Below are 17,168 nucleotides of genomic sequence, written 5' to 3' on the forward strand. Positions count from 1 at the left end.
AAAAATGTGCAGGTTATGTGGATTGGCCATGCTAAATTGCCCTTAGTGTCCCAAAAAGTTAGGTGGGGTTACTGGGTTACAGGGAAAGGGTGGAGTTGTGGGCTTAAGTAGGGTGCTCTTTCCAAGGGCCGGTGTAGACTCGATGGGCCGAATGGCCTCCTTCTGCACTGTAAATTTTATGATTCTATGAACCATTCACCAATCACGGACGAACGGCACCCCCAGTTCATGGTTGGACCGCGCTCTCCACCCCCCGCATGTCACAGCGGGACAACCGCGCCCCCCTTCCACACTGCCATCTTCCGCTGCTTCACCAATGACCTCCTTTCCAGCGTAAGGTCAGAAGTGGGGATGTTCGCAGGTGACTGCACAATGTTCAGCACCATTCCATAAGACCATGAGACATAGGAACAGAATTGGGCCACTCCTGGGGTTTACCATTGATCAGAAACTGAACTGGACTAGCCATATTAATACTGAGGCTATCAGGGCAGGTCAAAGGCTAGGAATCCTATGGCGAGGAACTCCCCTCCTAACCCCCCCCCCCCCCCCCCCCCAAGCCTGTCCACCATCTACAAGGCGCAAGTTAGGAGTGTAATGGAACACTCTCCACTTGCCTGGATGAGTGCAGCTCCTACAACACTCAAGAAGCTTGACACCATCCAGGACAAAGCAACCCCGCTTGATTGCTCCCCCTTTCACAAACATTCAAACCCTCCACCACAGACGGACAATGGCAACCATGTGTGCCATCTACAAGATGCACTTCAGTAGCCCGCTAAGGTTCCTTAGACAGCACCTTCCAAACATACAACTACTACCATCTAGAAGGGCAAGAGCAGCAGATACCTGGGAACCCCACCACCTGAAGGTTCCCCACCAAGTCACTCACCACCCTGACTTGGAAATATATCAATGTTGCTTCACTGTCGCTGGGGTAACATCCTGGAAGGAACTCCCTCCCTAACAACACAGTAGGTGTACCTACATTTCAAGGACTGCAACAGTTCAAGAAGGCAATTCACCACCACCTTCTGAAGGGCAACTTGGGATGGGAAATAAATGCTGGCCTAACCAGTGACGCCCATATCCCGCAAATGAATTGTAAAAAAAGGAAAATGAGGAAGAAAATTAGTGGGCAGGAACGTCTCATGGATATTTGGAGGTCAGGCATGACACAATAACCTCCTATTAGAAGAATCAAGTTATTGGTTCACATCGCTCAAGACATTCTATTTCCAGAGTAATTGTTAAATATCTTTTAATTTGGTTTGATTTGAAAGGCTGTTGAGAATATCCCACAGGGCTCTGTCCAAACATGCCCTGGTCTGCAGCCAGGAATTCCTGGATAAAAGCTATATCACATGAGGCTGCTCATTGCTGGGAAAACAAAATAAATTCAGCTTCCTTGAATCCCAGATCTCTCAATACATTGGGACTAACTCAAAAATTGATCTGGGCTATTCATCATCAACTGGGGCTCCTCATTGACATCGCTGAATGCTGCAAGGAACTCGCATACACAATAATAAAGGGAATTTTAAAAACCTGGAGAACTTGCCAAGTCTCTGTGTATACAGGACAGGGCTCAGTTGTGGGCCAATTGTAGAATGTATAAACAGGACCAAACATGCGCAGATAGGCCTCAGTGCGTACAGAATTAGACTGACTATGAACAGTTAATTGTTCTAGGGCAAGAGAACATAGAACATACAGTGCAGAAGGAGGCAATTCGGCCCATCGAGTCTGCACCGACCCACTTATGCCCCCACTTCCACATTTCCGTAACCGAATAACCCCTCCTAACCTTTTTGGTCACTAAGGGCAATTTATCACGGCCAATCCACCTAATCTGCACATCTTTGGACTGTGGGAGGAAACCGGAACACCCGGAGGACACCCATGCAGACACGGAGAGAACATGCAGACTCCGCACAGTCTCAAGTGTGCACAGGATGGGGCCCCGCCAGCACAGGGTTGGCCCCGCGTACACCGTACGAGGCCCCTCGTGGACAGGACAGCATCCCATGTGCACAGGCTCTTTGTGAAGAAGGTTGTTGAGATGAGATGAGGGGGTTCTTGGCTGAGAGTCAAGAATCATCCAATAGTTTAACAAAGAATCTGATTGGTGGATGAAAGTGTTTGATGTGTGGGTTTAGCAACGGAGAGACTGTGAAGTTGGAGGTCACATGACGGATTAATCAGTCAGCAGCCAGCTTTCTGATTATTTCTTTCAGTTACACATCTAGACCAAGATTTGATATTTCCAGAGAACACCAAACTGTGAACTAATCCTTGGCTCCTAACTCATTTTTATAATTCTACTCAGAGCTTTTCTGAGAACAAACCCTCTCTTTCTTCAGTCTTTCTATTCCCAGCCTCTCCGTTTGATGGTACAGTGTGTGTGTAACACAGGACTCTCAGTGACCCCGTTCACTGTTTACCCAAAAAACAGGATGATGGCATGTCATTGGTTCCAGTATGCGGAGAGGGGAGGGGAGGCAGGTCACAGGTCATTGGATAGCTGAAGGTTAGTGAAAGTGCAGCCAAGACTGTGGGGTCAGTGAGTGACACCATCTCGTGATTGGTACTCAGAATCAACCCCTGCTGTTCAGTCTTTGAGCTCTCTGAATACACAGCCCTCTGGAAACTGAGCCTTCTTGCAGGAGAGAACAGGCTGACACCATTCCCGCAGATAAGTATGATTTTCTCATCTATTCTCGAGCTGTTAATTGTGCAGTGTATTGTTTGTTGACAGGGCGGGCTACATGAGGGATGAAGGATTTGGTGGCAGTGAGCTGATTTTTGGAACACTGTGTGAACACTGTACTCAATCTCAGGCCTGTTATTAAATCTCACAGCTCCTGATAGAGATGACTGGAATCTCAGCAGAGACCAGCAACAGATTTCATTTCTGACATGAGATAAATTAATCGTTAGCTCTCTTTACTGAGTAGGATGCCAAATATATACATTGAGGAGCCAGACTGCACAAGGCTTTGCCTCCAATTGATCTCTATACTCAATGATTCAGTCATCTAAAAATAGTTTCTCTTTGAATAAGGCACTGACTTGGGATATAGGCTGACCCAGGTTAGACAAAGTGGACCAGGCTCATTTGACCCGGGCCAGAAAGCGACCTGGGATAGACAGGACAGATAGGGTCACACTGATGTGTGACTGCCAGATCAGGAAACAATTGACTGGGATGACGGGACCAGGAACGCAGTGACCTCGGCCAGACATGATTCTATTATGTGACACTATCACCGTGCCAAATGGGATAGATTCAGAACAGATCTAATAACTCAAGACTGGGTATCCATGAGGCGCTGTGCGCCATCAGCAGCAGCAGAATTGTGTTCAATCACAATCTGAAACCTCATGGTCTGGCATATCCTGAACTTTACCATTGCCACAAACCCAGGGGATCAATCTTGGTTCAAGGAAGAGTGCAGGAGAGCATGCCAGGAGCAGCACCAGGCAGACTGAAAAATGAAGTGTCAGCCTGGTGAAGCTAAAATACAGGACTAATTTGATGTGCCAAGTAGCATGTGATAGACAGAACTAAGTGATCCCACAAGCAAAAGATCAGATCTAAGCTCTTCTGTCCTGCCACATCCAGTCATGAATGGTGGTGGACAATTAAATAACTCACCGGAGGAGGAGGCTCCGCAAATATCCCCATCCTCAGTAATGGGTGAGCCCAGCACATCTTTGCAAAAGACAAGGCTGAGAAATTCGCAACAATCTTCAGCAAGAGGTCCAGAGTTGATGATCCATCTCGGTCTCCTCCAGGGGTCCCCAGTATCACAGACGTCAGTCTTCACTCCACATGATATCAAGAAACAGCTGAAGGCACTCTATGCTGCAAAGGCTATGGGCCCTGACAATATTATGGCAATAGGACTGAAGGCTTGTGCTCCAGAACTTGTCATGCCCCTAGCCAAGCTGTTCCTGTACAGCTACAATACTGGCCATCTACCCGGCAATGTGGAAAATTGTCCAGGTGTGTCCATAAGACAAGAAACGGGACAAATCCAACCTGGCCAATTACCACTCCATCAGTGAAGTGACAGATGGGGTCATGAACAGAGCTATCAAGTGGCACTCACTCAGCAATAATGTGCTCGTTGATGCTCAGTTTGGTCAGTCTCACTCAGCTCCTGATCACATTACAGCCTTGGTTCAAACATGGACAAAACAGCTGAATGCCAGAAGTGAGGTGTGAGTGACTGCCCTTAACATCAAGGCAGGATTTGACCGAGTATGGCATCAAAGAGCTCTAGCTAAACTGGAGTCAATGGGAATCAGGGGGAAAACTCTCCGCTGGTTGGAGTCATACCTGGCATAAAGGAAGATGATTATGGTGGTTTTTGAAGGTCAATCATCTCAGTCTCAAGACATCACTGCAGGAGTTCCTCGGGGTATTAATTAACATCAGAATGGTGCTGAACATTCGCTGATGACTGCACAATCTTCAGCACAATTTACGACCATTTTATACTGAAGCAGTCCTTGTCCAAATGCAGCACGACCTGAGTAATATCCAGGCTTGGGCCGAGCAGTGACAAGTAACATTTGTGCACATACGAGTGTCAGCCAATGACCATCTCCAACAAGAGAGAACAAAATCATCGTTCTTAACATTCAATGGCATTACCATCGCTGAATCCCCCACAATCAACATCCTGGGAGTTACCATTGAACAGAAACTGAACTGGACTAGCTATATTAACACTGTGGCTACCAGGGCAGGTCAGAGGCTATGAATCCTGCGGTGAGTAACCCACCTCCTGGCCCCCGAAGCCTTGTTACTGAACATTACAATCAATTCTCATCAATTAGTTGTGCAAGGTGGACAAGCTATTGGACAGGAGCTGTTGTGGGGGAAAAGCTATTGGACAGGAGCTGTTGTGGGGGAAAAGCTATTGTGGTGGACAAGCTATTGGACAGGAGCTGTTGTGGGGGAAAAGCTATTGGACAGGAGCTGTTGTGGTGGACAAGCTATTGGACAGGAGCTGTTGTGGGGGAAAAGCTGTTGTGGTGGACAAGCTATTGGACAGAAGCTGTTGTGGGGGAAAAGCTATTGTGGTGGACAAGCTATTGGACAGAAGCTGTTGTGGGGGACAAGCTATTGGACAGGAGCTGTTGTGGGGGAAAAGCTATTGTGGTGGACAAGCTATTGGACAGAAACTGTTGTGGGGGAAAAGCTATTGTGGTGGACAAGCTATTGGACAGGAGCTGTTGTGGGGGACAAGCTATTGGACAGGAGCTGTTGTGGGAGACAAGCTATTGGACAGGAGCTGTTGTGGGGGAAAAGCTATTGTGGTGGACAAGCTATTGGACAGGAGCTGTTGTGGGGGACAAGCTATTGGACAGGAGCTGTTGTGGTGGACAAGCTATTGGACAGGAGCTGTTGTGGGGGAAAAGCTATTGTGGTGGACAAGCTATTGGACAGAAGCTGTTGTGGGGAAAAGCTGTTGTGGTGGACAAGCTATTGGACAGAAGCTGTTGTGGGGAAAAGCTGTTGTGGTGGACAAGCTATTGGACAGGAGCTGTTGTGGGGGAAAAGCTATTGTGGTGGACAAGCTATTGGACAGGAGCTGTTGTGGGGGACAAGCTATTGGACAGGAGCTGTTGTGGGGGACAAGCTATTGGACAGGAGCTGTTGTGGGGGAAAAGGAGAGCGCAAGTCAAGAGCTTAAAGTCTTCATCGAAATGTTATTTACGGACATCCGGTGGCGGGCATGGTGTAAGTGGTCGCACATTTGGTGGCTCCCGCTCGTGGTGGACGTTTTGGACCTTTCCCCTAGCTAATGGCAGAGCTGAGAGATTGTAAAAGGTGCAGGAGGGTTGGAAGAAGAGATTATCCCACCGACGTATGGATTCGTGGACCAGAAGTGGTCGAAAAAGGAGAGAACAATCGTCAAAAGCTGGTGTGGTGCCTGCGACACGGGGAAGACGGCCGAGGGTCAGGGTCGGATCTTGCTCGCCCAGTGGTCTACCGATCAGTTAGTGAACTTCCTCCACGAGAAATTTGTCCAGCAGCGGAAGGAGAACTTGGAGGACCTGGCCAGGATGGTGGACCCAATAAAGGCGGGGATCAACTCTATGGAGATGAGGTTAGAGGCCCATGGCCAGTTGATCCAGAAGGTAGAGGAGGCGGTGGGAGAGCACGAGGAGCAGCTCGCCTCGATGACTGCAGAGATGGGGTTGATGCGAGATCAACAAAGGAGGCTGCAGTAGAAAGTGGAGGATCTGGAGAATCGATCGCGCAGGCAGAATGTCAGGATCGTCTGCCTGTCTGAGGGCAGCGAGGGAGCGGATCCCGCCGCATATGTGGTGCAGATGTTCGAGAATCTACTTTTTGAAACATGCAGTGAACATCTTAACAACCATTAATTAAAATACAAGCCCCAAAGAATACAACACTAAGTAATCCTTAATCACTTCCCAAACAACATCCAGAAGACAGAAGAAACACCTTTTAACAGAAGCATATTAGGTTTACATACACTACCGAAAACATTTATAATTTTGAATTCACCAAATGATCAAGAGATCATGAGGGGCAGAGAGATCAACAGTACACCTGCTCTGTCTGGCTTCAGCTCCAACACTGAAAACAAAACTAAAACACACGCTGCAGCAAACAGCCTAAAACAAAGTAAAAAGATGACAGACAGCTCAGCTCCACCCACACTCTGACATCACTGATAAAAACCCATTTCTTAAAGGTACATTTCTTAAACACTGATTTCTTAAAGGTACTCTCACATGACAGTATAAACACTTTTGCACTGCGTTAGGGGCCGTTGGTCTGTTCTGGGTTTGTTTTGTTCTTGATTGGGGATGGTGGGTTGCTCTTTATTTGTGTCTGGTGGGGATTGTAAAGTTTGCACTGGGAGGATGGCTGAGCAGGGTGGAGGGGAATCAGTGAGGGTAGGATGCTAGGTGTCATGGACGGGGGCTACCAGGCTAGCTGGGCGCGCTAGCTCATGGAGGCGGAGAGGGGTGAGAGCAGGTGGTTAGTGTGTTGATGGGAGTTGGGGTTGTTATTTTGTTATGGGGAGGGGGGATGCTGCTGACAGGGGAGAGGTTGTTAAAAGGTGACATGGGGAGGGTCGATGATGGTGGGTGCCTGAGGGTGGGCCTGAGGAGGTGTGGGACACAGGCTGGAGGCTGACCCAAGAAGGATTATGGTTGGTTGGTTGAAAGAGGGGGGTGGCGGCAGGGTGCCTCCTGACAGGGCTGATCAAATGGAACGTGAGAGGGTAGATTGGGCCAGTCAAGAGTGTCTGTATGTTTGCACATTTGAAAAGCTTAAATGGGGATGTGGCAATGATACAGGCGACACACCTGAGGGTGGTGGATAAGCTAGGCTGAGGAAGGGGTGGGTCGGGTAGGTATTCCATTCAGGGCTAGATTCCAAAACAAGGGAGGTGGCGATTTTGATTAACAAGGGGGTGGCATTCAAAGTGGGAAGTGTAGTGGCGGACTCGGGGGAAAGTTATGTTATGGTAAGTGGGAAGTTGGAGGGGATGCCGGTGGTACTGGTGAACATTTATGCTCCGAACTGGGATGACATAGAGTTCATGAGGCGGGTATTGGGGAAGATCCCTGATCTGGACTCTCATCGGCTGATGAGTGCAGAAGGAGGCCATTCGGCCCATCGAGTCTGCATCTACCCACTTAAGCCCTCACTTGCACCCTATCCCCATAACCCAATAACCCCTCCTAACCTTTGGACCAGGGGTGGGCAAACTTTTCCGTGCAAGGGCCGCATTCAGAAATTCACAATTCACAAAGGGCCGCATAGTATATTAAGTAAAATAATTACTTCACCCGGTTATGATTCTGGGCGCCTCATATAGAACATAGAACAGTACAGCACAGAACAGGCCCTTCGGCCCTCGACGTTGTGCCAAGCAATGATCACCCTACTCAAGTCAACGTATCCACCCTATGCCAGTAAGTAATCCAACAGCCCCCCCACCCATTAACCTTTTAAAAAAAAAATTTAAAAAAAAAAAAAAATTTTTTTTAGAAATTTTTTTTTTTTTTTTTTTTTTAATGACTTGGTGGGCCGCAGAAATACCTTTGGCGGGCCGCATGCGGCCCGCGGGCCGTAGTTTGCCCACCCCTGCTTTGGACACTAATGGCAATTTATCATGGCCAATCCATTTAACCTGCACGTCTTTGGACTGTGGGAGGAAACCGGAGCACCCGGAGGAAACCCACGCAGACATGGGGAGATCGTGCAGACTCTGCACAGACAGTGACCCAGCGGGGAATCAAACCTGGGACCCTGGCGCTGTGAAGCCACAGCGCTAGCCACTTGTGCTACCATGCTGCCCACAAATTATGGGGGGGACTTTAATACGGTTATAGATCCAAGGCTGGATCAGTCAAACTCGAGGACAGGGAGGGTGTCGGCGGCAGCGAAGGGACTAAAAGAGTTTATGGAACAAATGGGGGGTGGATCCACGGAGGTTTGGGCGGCCAAGAGCCATGTACAAAAAGAGTACTCGCGAATTGACTTTTTTGTTATGGATAGGACGTTGCTGGCGGAGGTGGTGGACTCGGCGATTGTGCTATCTGATCACGCCCTGCACTGGGTGGACTTACGGGTGAGTAAGTGTGGGGGGGGGGGGAAGGGGAGGTTAGATGTAGGGCTGATAGCGGTGGAGGAGGTGTGTGCAGGTGAGGGAGGCCATTTGGAGGTATCTAGAGGTAAACGATACGGGGAGGTTCCGGCAACTACGGTATGGGAGGAGTTGAAGGCAGTGGTGAGAGGCGAGTTTATATCGATACTGGCACACAGGGAGACGGCAGAGCGGGCTCAGATGGTTAGGTTAGATGGAGGAGATTCTCCAGGTAGACAGGAGGTAGCTGCAGATGGGTTTGGGTTGCTATCCACAGGAAAGACGGTGGGGCAGCTAAGAAAGGCGAGGGGGGGGGGGTGTTGTACGAATATGGGGAGAAGGCGAGTAGGATGCTGGCACACCAGCTAAGGAAGCGGGAGGCGGTGAAGGAGTTTGGGAAAATGAAGGACAGAGTGGGTAATACGATCTTCGACCCGGTGGGGGTGAACGGGGTGTTTAGGAATTTTAACTGCAGGTTATATGAGTCAGAACCCCCAGCCGGGGTGGAGGGGATGAGATGGTTTCTAGAGGGACTGGAGTTTCCGAGGGTGGAAGAAGAGCTTGTGGAGGGTTTACGGGCCGCAATTGGGCTGATTGAAGTGGTGGAGGGGCTGGAGGCTATGCAGTCGTGCAAGGCCCCGGGGCCGGACGGGTACCCAGTGGAGTTCTATAAAAGGTTTTCAGCAGTGCTGGGGCCCTTGCTGGGAAGGGCGTTTAATGAGGCTAGGGAGTGAGGGGTACTCCCCCAGATGATGTCACAGGCCTCGATTTCTCTCATCCTGAAGCGGGAAAAGGACCCGGAGCAATGCGGGTCGTACAGGCCATTCTCCCTTCTAAATGTTGATGCCAAGCTACTGCTCATGATCTTGGCCTCGAGAATAGAGGATTGTGTGCCGGGATGATAGGGGAGGACCAAATGGAGTTTGTGAAGGGGAGGCATTTGGCGGCGAACATTAGAAGAGTTAAATGTGATAATGATGCCCTCAGGTGAAAGAGAGGTGGAGGTGGTGGTCGCCATGCATGTAGAGAAGCCTTTGATCGGGTGGAGTGGGGGTATTTGTGGGAGGTCCTGGGGCGGTTTGGGTTTGGGCAGGGATTTGTAGCTTGGGTCTGGTTGCTATACCAGGCACTGGTGGCGAGATTGCGGGCGAACCAAGTGAGCTTGGATTATTTTAACCTGCACCGGGGGACGAGGCAGGGATGTCCACTCTCCCCACTGCTGTTTGCCTTGGCCATGGAGCCACTGGCAGGGCATCAAAAATGGCAAGGAATAATAAGGGGTGGGGGAGGGGTGGGGGGGGGGGTGTTGAGGGAGTGGAGCACAGGGTCTCACGATATGAGGATGACCTGCTTTTGTATATTTCTGACCCGCTGTGGGGAGATTGGAGAGATTATGGGGATCCTAGGGGAATTTGTTGCACTGACATGGGCACGATGTTGCACCGACATGGGAAGTCAAAAACGAAAGGCCATCTAACCTACACTATGCCCTTATCATCCATATGCTTATCCAATAAACTTTTAAATGCCCTCAATGTTGGCGAGTGCACTACTGTTGCAGGTAGGGCATTCCATGGCCTCACCACTCTTTGCGTAAAAAACCTACCTCTGACCTCTGTCCTATATCTATTACCCCTCAATTTAAGGCTATGCCCCCTCGTGCTAGTCACCTCCATCCGCGGGAGAAGGCTCTCACTGTCCACCCTATCTAACCCTCTGATCATTTTGTATGCCTCTATTAAGTCACCTCTTAACCTTCTTCTCTCTAACGAAAACAACCTCCAGTCCATCAACCTTTCCTCATAAGATTTTCCCTCCATACCAGGCAACATCCTGGTAAATCTCCTCTGCACCCGTTCCAAAACTTCCACGTCCTTCCTATAATGAGGCGACCAGAACTGTACGCAATACTCCAAATGCGGCCGTACTAGAGTTTTGTACAACTGCAACATGACCTCATGGCTCCGGAACTCAATCCCTCTACCAATAAAGGCCAACACACCATAGGCCTTCTTCACAACCCTATCAACCTGGGTGGCAACTTTCAGGGATCTATGTACATGGACACCGAGATCCCTCTGCTCATCCACACGACCAAGAATTTTACCATTAGCCAAATATTCCGCATTCCTGTTATTCTTTCCAAAGTGAATCACCTCACACTTCTCTACATTAAACTCCATTTGCCACCTCTCAGCCCAGCTCTGCAGCTTATCTATGTCCCTCTGTAACCTGCAATATCCTTCCGCACTGTCTACAACTCCACCGACTTTAGTGCCGTCTGCAAATTTACTCACCCATCCTTCTGCGCCCTCTAGGTCATTTATAAAAATGACAAACAGCAACGGTCCCAGTACAGATCCTTGTGGTACGCCACTCGTAACTGAACTCCATTCTGAACATTTGCCATCAACCACCACCCTCTGTCTTCTTTCAACTAGCCAATTTCTGATCCACATCTCTAAATCACCCTCAATCCCCAGCCTCCGTATTTTCTGCAATAGCCGACCGTGGGGAACCTTATCAAACGCTTTACTGAAATCCATATACACCACGTCAACTGCTCTACCCCCGTCTACCTGTTCAGTCACCTTGTCAAAGAACTCGATAAGGTTTGTGAGGCATGACCTACCCTTCACAAAACCATACTGACTATCCCTAATCATATTATTCCTATCTAGATGATTATAAATCGTATCTCTTATAATCCTCTCCAAGACTTTACCCACAACAGACGTTAGGCTCACCGGCCTATCGTTACCGGGGTTATCTCTACTCCCCTTCTTGAACAAAGGGACCACATTTGCTATCCTCCAGTCCTCTGGCACTATTCCTGTAGCCAATGATGACATAAAAATGAAAGCCAAAGGCTCAGCAATCTCTTCCCTGGCTTCCTAGAGAATCCTAGGATAAATCCCATCAGGCCCCGGGGACTTATCTATTTTCACCTTGTCCAGAATTGCCAACACTTCTTCCCTACGCACCTCAATGCCATCTATTCTAATAGCCTGGGTCTCAGCATTCTCCTCCACAACATTATCTTTTTCCTGAGTGAATACTGACGAAAAGTATTCATTTAGTATCTCGCTTATCTCCTCAGCCTCCACACACAACTTCCCACCACTGTCTTTAACTGGCCCTACTCTTACCCTAGTCATTCTTTTATTCCTGACATACCTATAGAAAGCTTTTGGGTTTTCCTTGATCCTACCTGCCAAAGACTTCTCCTTGCCCGTCTTAGCTCTCTCTTTAGATCCTTCCTCGCTTCCCTGTAACTACCAAGCGCCCCAACTGAAACTTTACGCCTCATCTTTTATAGGCCTCCTTCTTCCTCTCAACAAGAGATTCCACTTCTTTGGTAAACCACGGTTCCCTCGCTCGACCCCTTCCTCCCTGCCTGACTGGTACGTACTTATCAAGAACATGCAATAGCTGTTCCTTGAACAAGCTCCACATATCCAGTGTGCCCAACCCTTGCAGCCTACTTCTCCAACCTACACATCCTAAGTCATGTCTAATGGCATCATAATTGCCCTTCCCCCAGCTATAACTCTTGCCCTGCAGGGTATACTTATCCCTTTCCATCACTAATGTAAAGGTCACCGAATTGTGGTCACTGTCTCCAAAGTGCTCACCTACCTCCAGATCTAACACCTGGCCTGGTTCATTACCCAAAACCAAATCCAATGTGGCCTCACCTCTTGTTGGCCTGTCAACATATTGTGTCAGGAAACCCTCCTGCACACATTGTACAAAGAACGACCCATCTAATGTACTCGAACTATATCTTTTCCAGTCAATATTTGGAAAGTTAAAGTCTCCCATAACAACTACCCTGTTACTTTCGCTCTTTTCCAGAATCATCTTCGGCATCCTTTCCTCTACATCCCTAGAATTATTAGGTGGCCTATAGAAAACTCCCAACAGGGTGACCTCTCCTTTCCTGTTTCTAACCTCAGCCCATACTACCTTGGAAGAAGAGTCCCCATCTTGCATCCTTTCTACCACCGTAATACTGTCCTTGACTAGCAGCGCCACACATCCCCCTCTTTTTGGGGTGATGCCATTGGGGTGATGCCATTCAAGGTGGTGCGGGGGAGCTTTTTGGTATTTGGGCATCCAGGTGGCACGGGAGTGGGAACAGCTACACAAGCTGAATCTGGCTCGGTTGGTGGAGCAGGTGAAGCGGGACTTCAGAAGATGGGATATGCTCGCGCTGTCACTGGCGGGGAGGATGCAGACGGTAAAGATGACGGTTCTCCCAAGGTTTTTGTTTGTATTTCAGTGCCTGCCTATTTTTACCCCCAAGGCTTTCTTTAAGAGGGTGAATGCAGTGATCTCTGGGTCCGTGTGGGCGGGTAAAACCCCGTGGGTAAATAAGGTGCTGCTGGAATGGGGTCGAGGGATGGGGGGTCTGGCCCTACCGAATTTTAGAAACTACTACTGGGCAGCGAACATAGCAATGGTCAGGAAGTGGGTAGTGGAGGAGGGGTTGGTGTGGGAGCGCATGAGGGTGGCCTCATGCAGGGGCACAAGTTTAGGGGCACTGGTAATGGCGCTCCTGCTGTTCTTGCCGGTTCGCTACTCCACAAGCCCGGTAGTAGTAGCTGCCTTGATGGTGTGGGACAGTGGCGGGAGCATATGGGAGTGGAGGGGGCGTCGGTATAAACACCATTTTGTGGTAACCACCGATTTTCACCGGGGTTCCCGAGTCCCTCCACGCCAACAAGATCCATCTCTGGGCTACCAGGGAGGTAAAAGCCAAAACATTAGCCTCTCTCGCCCCCTGTACTCCCTGGATGGGGGGATTTCGGAGGTGGCAGCAAGCTGGGATGGAATGGTTTGGGGACCTGTTTATCGACGACAACTTTCCGTGCTTGGAGGATCTGGAGGAGGAGTTTGAGTTGCCCGGGGGAATGGGTTCCGCTGCCTGCAGGCAAGGGACTTAGCGCAGAGGCAAGTTTCGACCTTCCTGCACCACCCGCCCCAGGGGATACAGGACAAGGCAGTGCAGAAAACAGGAATGGGGAGGGCTGGTTTAGCTCACTGAGATAAATCGCTGGCTTTTAAAGCAGACCAAGCAGGCCAGCAACACGGTTCAATTCCCGTACCAGCCTCCCCGGACAGGCGCCGGAATGTGGCGACTAGGGGCTTTTCACAGTAACTTCATTGAAGCCTACTCGTGACAATAAGCGATTTTCATTTCATTTTCATTTTCAAATGTCTTGGAAATTTATAAGGAGCTGATGGAGTGGGAGGGAGCCCTGATAGGGGAGGTGAAGCGAAAGTGGGAAGAAGAACTGGGCAGAGAATTAGAGGCGGAATTGTGGGAGGATGCCCTGAGTAGAGTCAACTCATCCTCGCTGTGTGCCAAGCTAAGCCTGATACAATTTAAGTTGGTCAACAGGACACATATGACTGTGGCCCATATGAGCAGTTTTTTTTGAAGGGGTGAAGGATAGGTGTGGGCAGTGTGGGGGAGGGATCGCAAATCACATCCACATGCTCAGGGCATGTCCGAGGCTTAGGGGATTTTGACAGGGATTTGCCGATGTAATGTCCACGGTATTAAAGACAAGGATGGCACCGAGTCTAGAGGTGCCAATTTTCGGTGTGTCGGAAGACCCGGGAGTCCAGGCTGCGAGAGAGGCTGATATTTTGGCCTTTATCTCTTTGGTAGGCTGGAGACAGATCTTATTGGCGTGGAGGGACACGTAACCCCCAAAATCGGAGGTATGGGTTAGTGACGTGGCCGGGTTTCTGAGGCTTGAGAAGGTCAAGTTTGCCCTGAGAGGATCGATGCTAGGGTTCGCCCGGAGGTGGCAGCCGTTTATCGACTTCTTTGGGGAAAGTAATGCTGTCAGCAGAAAGGGGGAGAAGGAAAGAGGGAGGCATGGGAGGGGGGGGGGGGGGGGGGGGGGGGGGGGGGGGGGGTGGTGGAGGTGGGAAATAGTTAGTGGGAAAGGGGGATTGGGGAATTGTGTATGTAAGCCATGTTGTTGGTTGGGTGGGTGTTGTTTGCTTTGTAGTTTTTCCTCTTAAAAATTGTTACAATTATATAATAAAATATTTTCCCAAAAAAAAGAGATGTTGTTTATGAGTAACTAAAAAGGAGTTGGAAATCGGGAAAAAATGATAGGTGAGTAATATGCTGAAATTATCTGCAGAACAAAAGGATAAGTTCACATTGGTGGTGCAGTTTTTTATACTTTGCATGTGTCTATGGAGCAACTAAGAGCAGGCAAAGAACCCGGAGGCAATGGGCTTGCTGACCCTAGGCTCGGAGGGTTGTGGGAGGGGGTGGGGGGGCAGGAAAACCGTGGGATCCAGCCTTAGTTGGGGTGGGCTACCATGTTGGGGGTTTCTGTTGGGGGTGGAGCAACCGTGCACTGGTCCTCCATGGAACCCTTGGATCATGTGTCTATGGAGCAACTAAGAGCAGAATTTGATAGGAAAATGTCTGAGTATATTTGTGGCAGGTTTTACAGGGTGTTTCTCTTCGGCTCTGCCGATGGGTACGCCACTGCTATCAAACAACACTTTGGGCGAGAGTCAGTTGCCTCGTTGCGCTCAAGCAAGAGCACGGCGAGGCCGGTGAATAGCGGGAGAGGCAAAAAATGAAAACCACGCTGGGTGGCAAAACATTTGTGATGCAACTGGCCAAATCGGGCCAGTTAGGCAAAATCGGGATCTCGCCGTAGTGTGATGAGAAACCAATAATCACCACGTAAGAGCGATTTCCATACAATTAACGGGAGCCATCCCATATGCAACAGCCTCCTGTGATCCAACCGCCTCCCCAGTAAGTGGTCATGCGGGCACCGATTAGTACTCCTTTTTAAAAATGTGTACCTGGTGGATGGGATGCTGCAGGAACTTGAGGAGGTGAGTAGCCAACTTCTCGCACAGGCAAAGAACCCCCTCCCACAACCCTATGGTTGGAGGGTTGTGGGAGGGGGTGTGGGGGGGGGGGGCAAGAAAACCATGGGATCCAGCCTCAGTTGGGGTGGGCTACCATGTTGGGGGGGGGGGGGGGTGGGGGTCTCTGATGGGGGTGGAGCAACCGTGCACTGGTCCTCCATGGAACCCTTGGATCATGTGTACACGTTCTGGGGGTAACCTCAGTCCCTGCCTGATTAGAGGCAAAAGGTGTAAATTGCAATCTTCTGCTTGAAGCTTAAGTAGTGTGAGTCATCTCAGTTTAGCTGGATTCTATACAAGAGAGAGGCAGAAAGCGTACACTCAGTAAGCTTTGCGCACGTGAAGTCGAGACAGCCTGAGTGAGTGAGGCAGCCAGAGTGGGGATTGGAATTTGGTCATTTGGAACAGTGTGGTAATTCGGTGCAGAGTTGGAGGAGGTGCTTTTTTCCTATCATTTTGTTTTCTTTCTTCTGGCTTTGTAACTGGTAATCTGCAGGGAGAGACCCAGAGAGCATCTCGGAAAGGTAAGGGATACAAAAACCTTTTCAAATTGTGGCGGGGCAAAACTGAAATGACATCACAGTAAAGCTGTAAACTGATTGGCTGGTAGGGAATCTGTTAAATTTGAAAAAGAAAACATTGAAAAAAAACTAATTAAAACTTATTAATTAACTAGGTAGAGGAGTAACTACACCTGAGGGCAGAGAATAATACTTAGCATTTAATTTTACAGTAAAAATCTAGCACCAGGGCCATATAGTTAATTGTAACTTAATTTAACAATAATTTAAGTATTATTTTTAATTAATTTAGGGGCTGTTTAGCACAGGGCTAAATTGCTGGCTTTGAAAGCAGATCAATCAGGCCAGCAGCACGGTTCGATTCCCGTAACAGCCTCCCCGAACAGGCGCCGGAATGTGGCGACTAGGGGCTTTTCACAGTAACTTCATTTGAAGCCTACTCGTGACAATAAGCGATTTTCATTTTCATTTCATAATTTTTATTTAATAAACAATTTTATTGAGGTAGTTTTTGGCTTTATAAACAGTTACAGACATCATCAGAAAGGAAGCAAAAAAGGCAAAAATGTGCAAACATCCACGTTCTTTCAATACTTCCACCGTAACATATTGCACAAGCCCGCTCCCCTCCCATCGATACTACCCGCCATATTTTCCCTCCTACTCTACTCTAACCCCCCCCCCCCCCCCCCCCCCCCTGCTGACGCTCACTCTCCCGCAAAGAAGTCAATAAATGGTTGCCACCTCCGGGTGAACCCCTGCACAGAACCCCTCAAGGCGAACTTGATTTTTTCCATCCCCAGGAAACTCGACATGTCCGCTAGCCACCACTCCGTCTTCGGGGGCTTTGAGTCCCTCCACGCCAATAGTATTCGTCGCCGGGCTATCAGGGAAGCAAAGGCCAGCACATCGGCCTCTTTCTCCCCTTGGACGCCCGGGTCTTCCGAAACCCCAAAAATTGCCACCCCTGGGCTCATCACCACCCTTGTTTTTAGCACCTGGGACATGACCCCCGCAAATCCCTCCCAGTACCCCCTCAGCTCAGGGCATGCCCAAAACATGTGAACATGGTTCGCTG

The 17,168-nt window shown here is 49.3% G+C and overlaps 1 protein-coding gene across 9 annotated transcripts in view; it reads left to right on the top strand.

Annotated features, from left to right (window-relative positions):
* LOC119969356 (phospholipid transfer protein) overlaps positions 1 to 17,168 on the top strand; it is a 268,237-nt gene that overhangs the window by 98,930 nt on the left and 152,139 nt on the right. For 2 of the 9 annotated variants that reach the window (XM_038802886.1, XM_038802892.1), the window contains exon 2: positions 8,561 to 8,633. The exons of 5 other annotated variants lie outside the window; for them this stretch is intronic. In XM_038802886.1, coding sequence (XP_038658814.1) covers positions 8,561 to 8,633 — 73 coding nt within the window. Of the gene's footprint in view, positions 1 to 2,367; positions 2,700 to 8,560; positions 8,634 to 17,168 lie in introns of those variants that run through there. 2 more of the 9 variants (XM_038802895.1, XM_038802889.1) reach the window with 2 other exon arrangements.

This window comes from Scyliorhinus canicula, chromosome 7 (assembly GCF_902713615.1).
Source record: "Scyliorhinus canicula chromosome 7, sScyCan1.1, whole genome shotgun sequence".
NCBI lineage: Eukaryota > Metazoa > Chordata > Chondrichthyes > Carcharhiniformes > Scyliorhinidae > Scyliorhinus > Scyliorhinus canicula.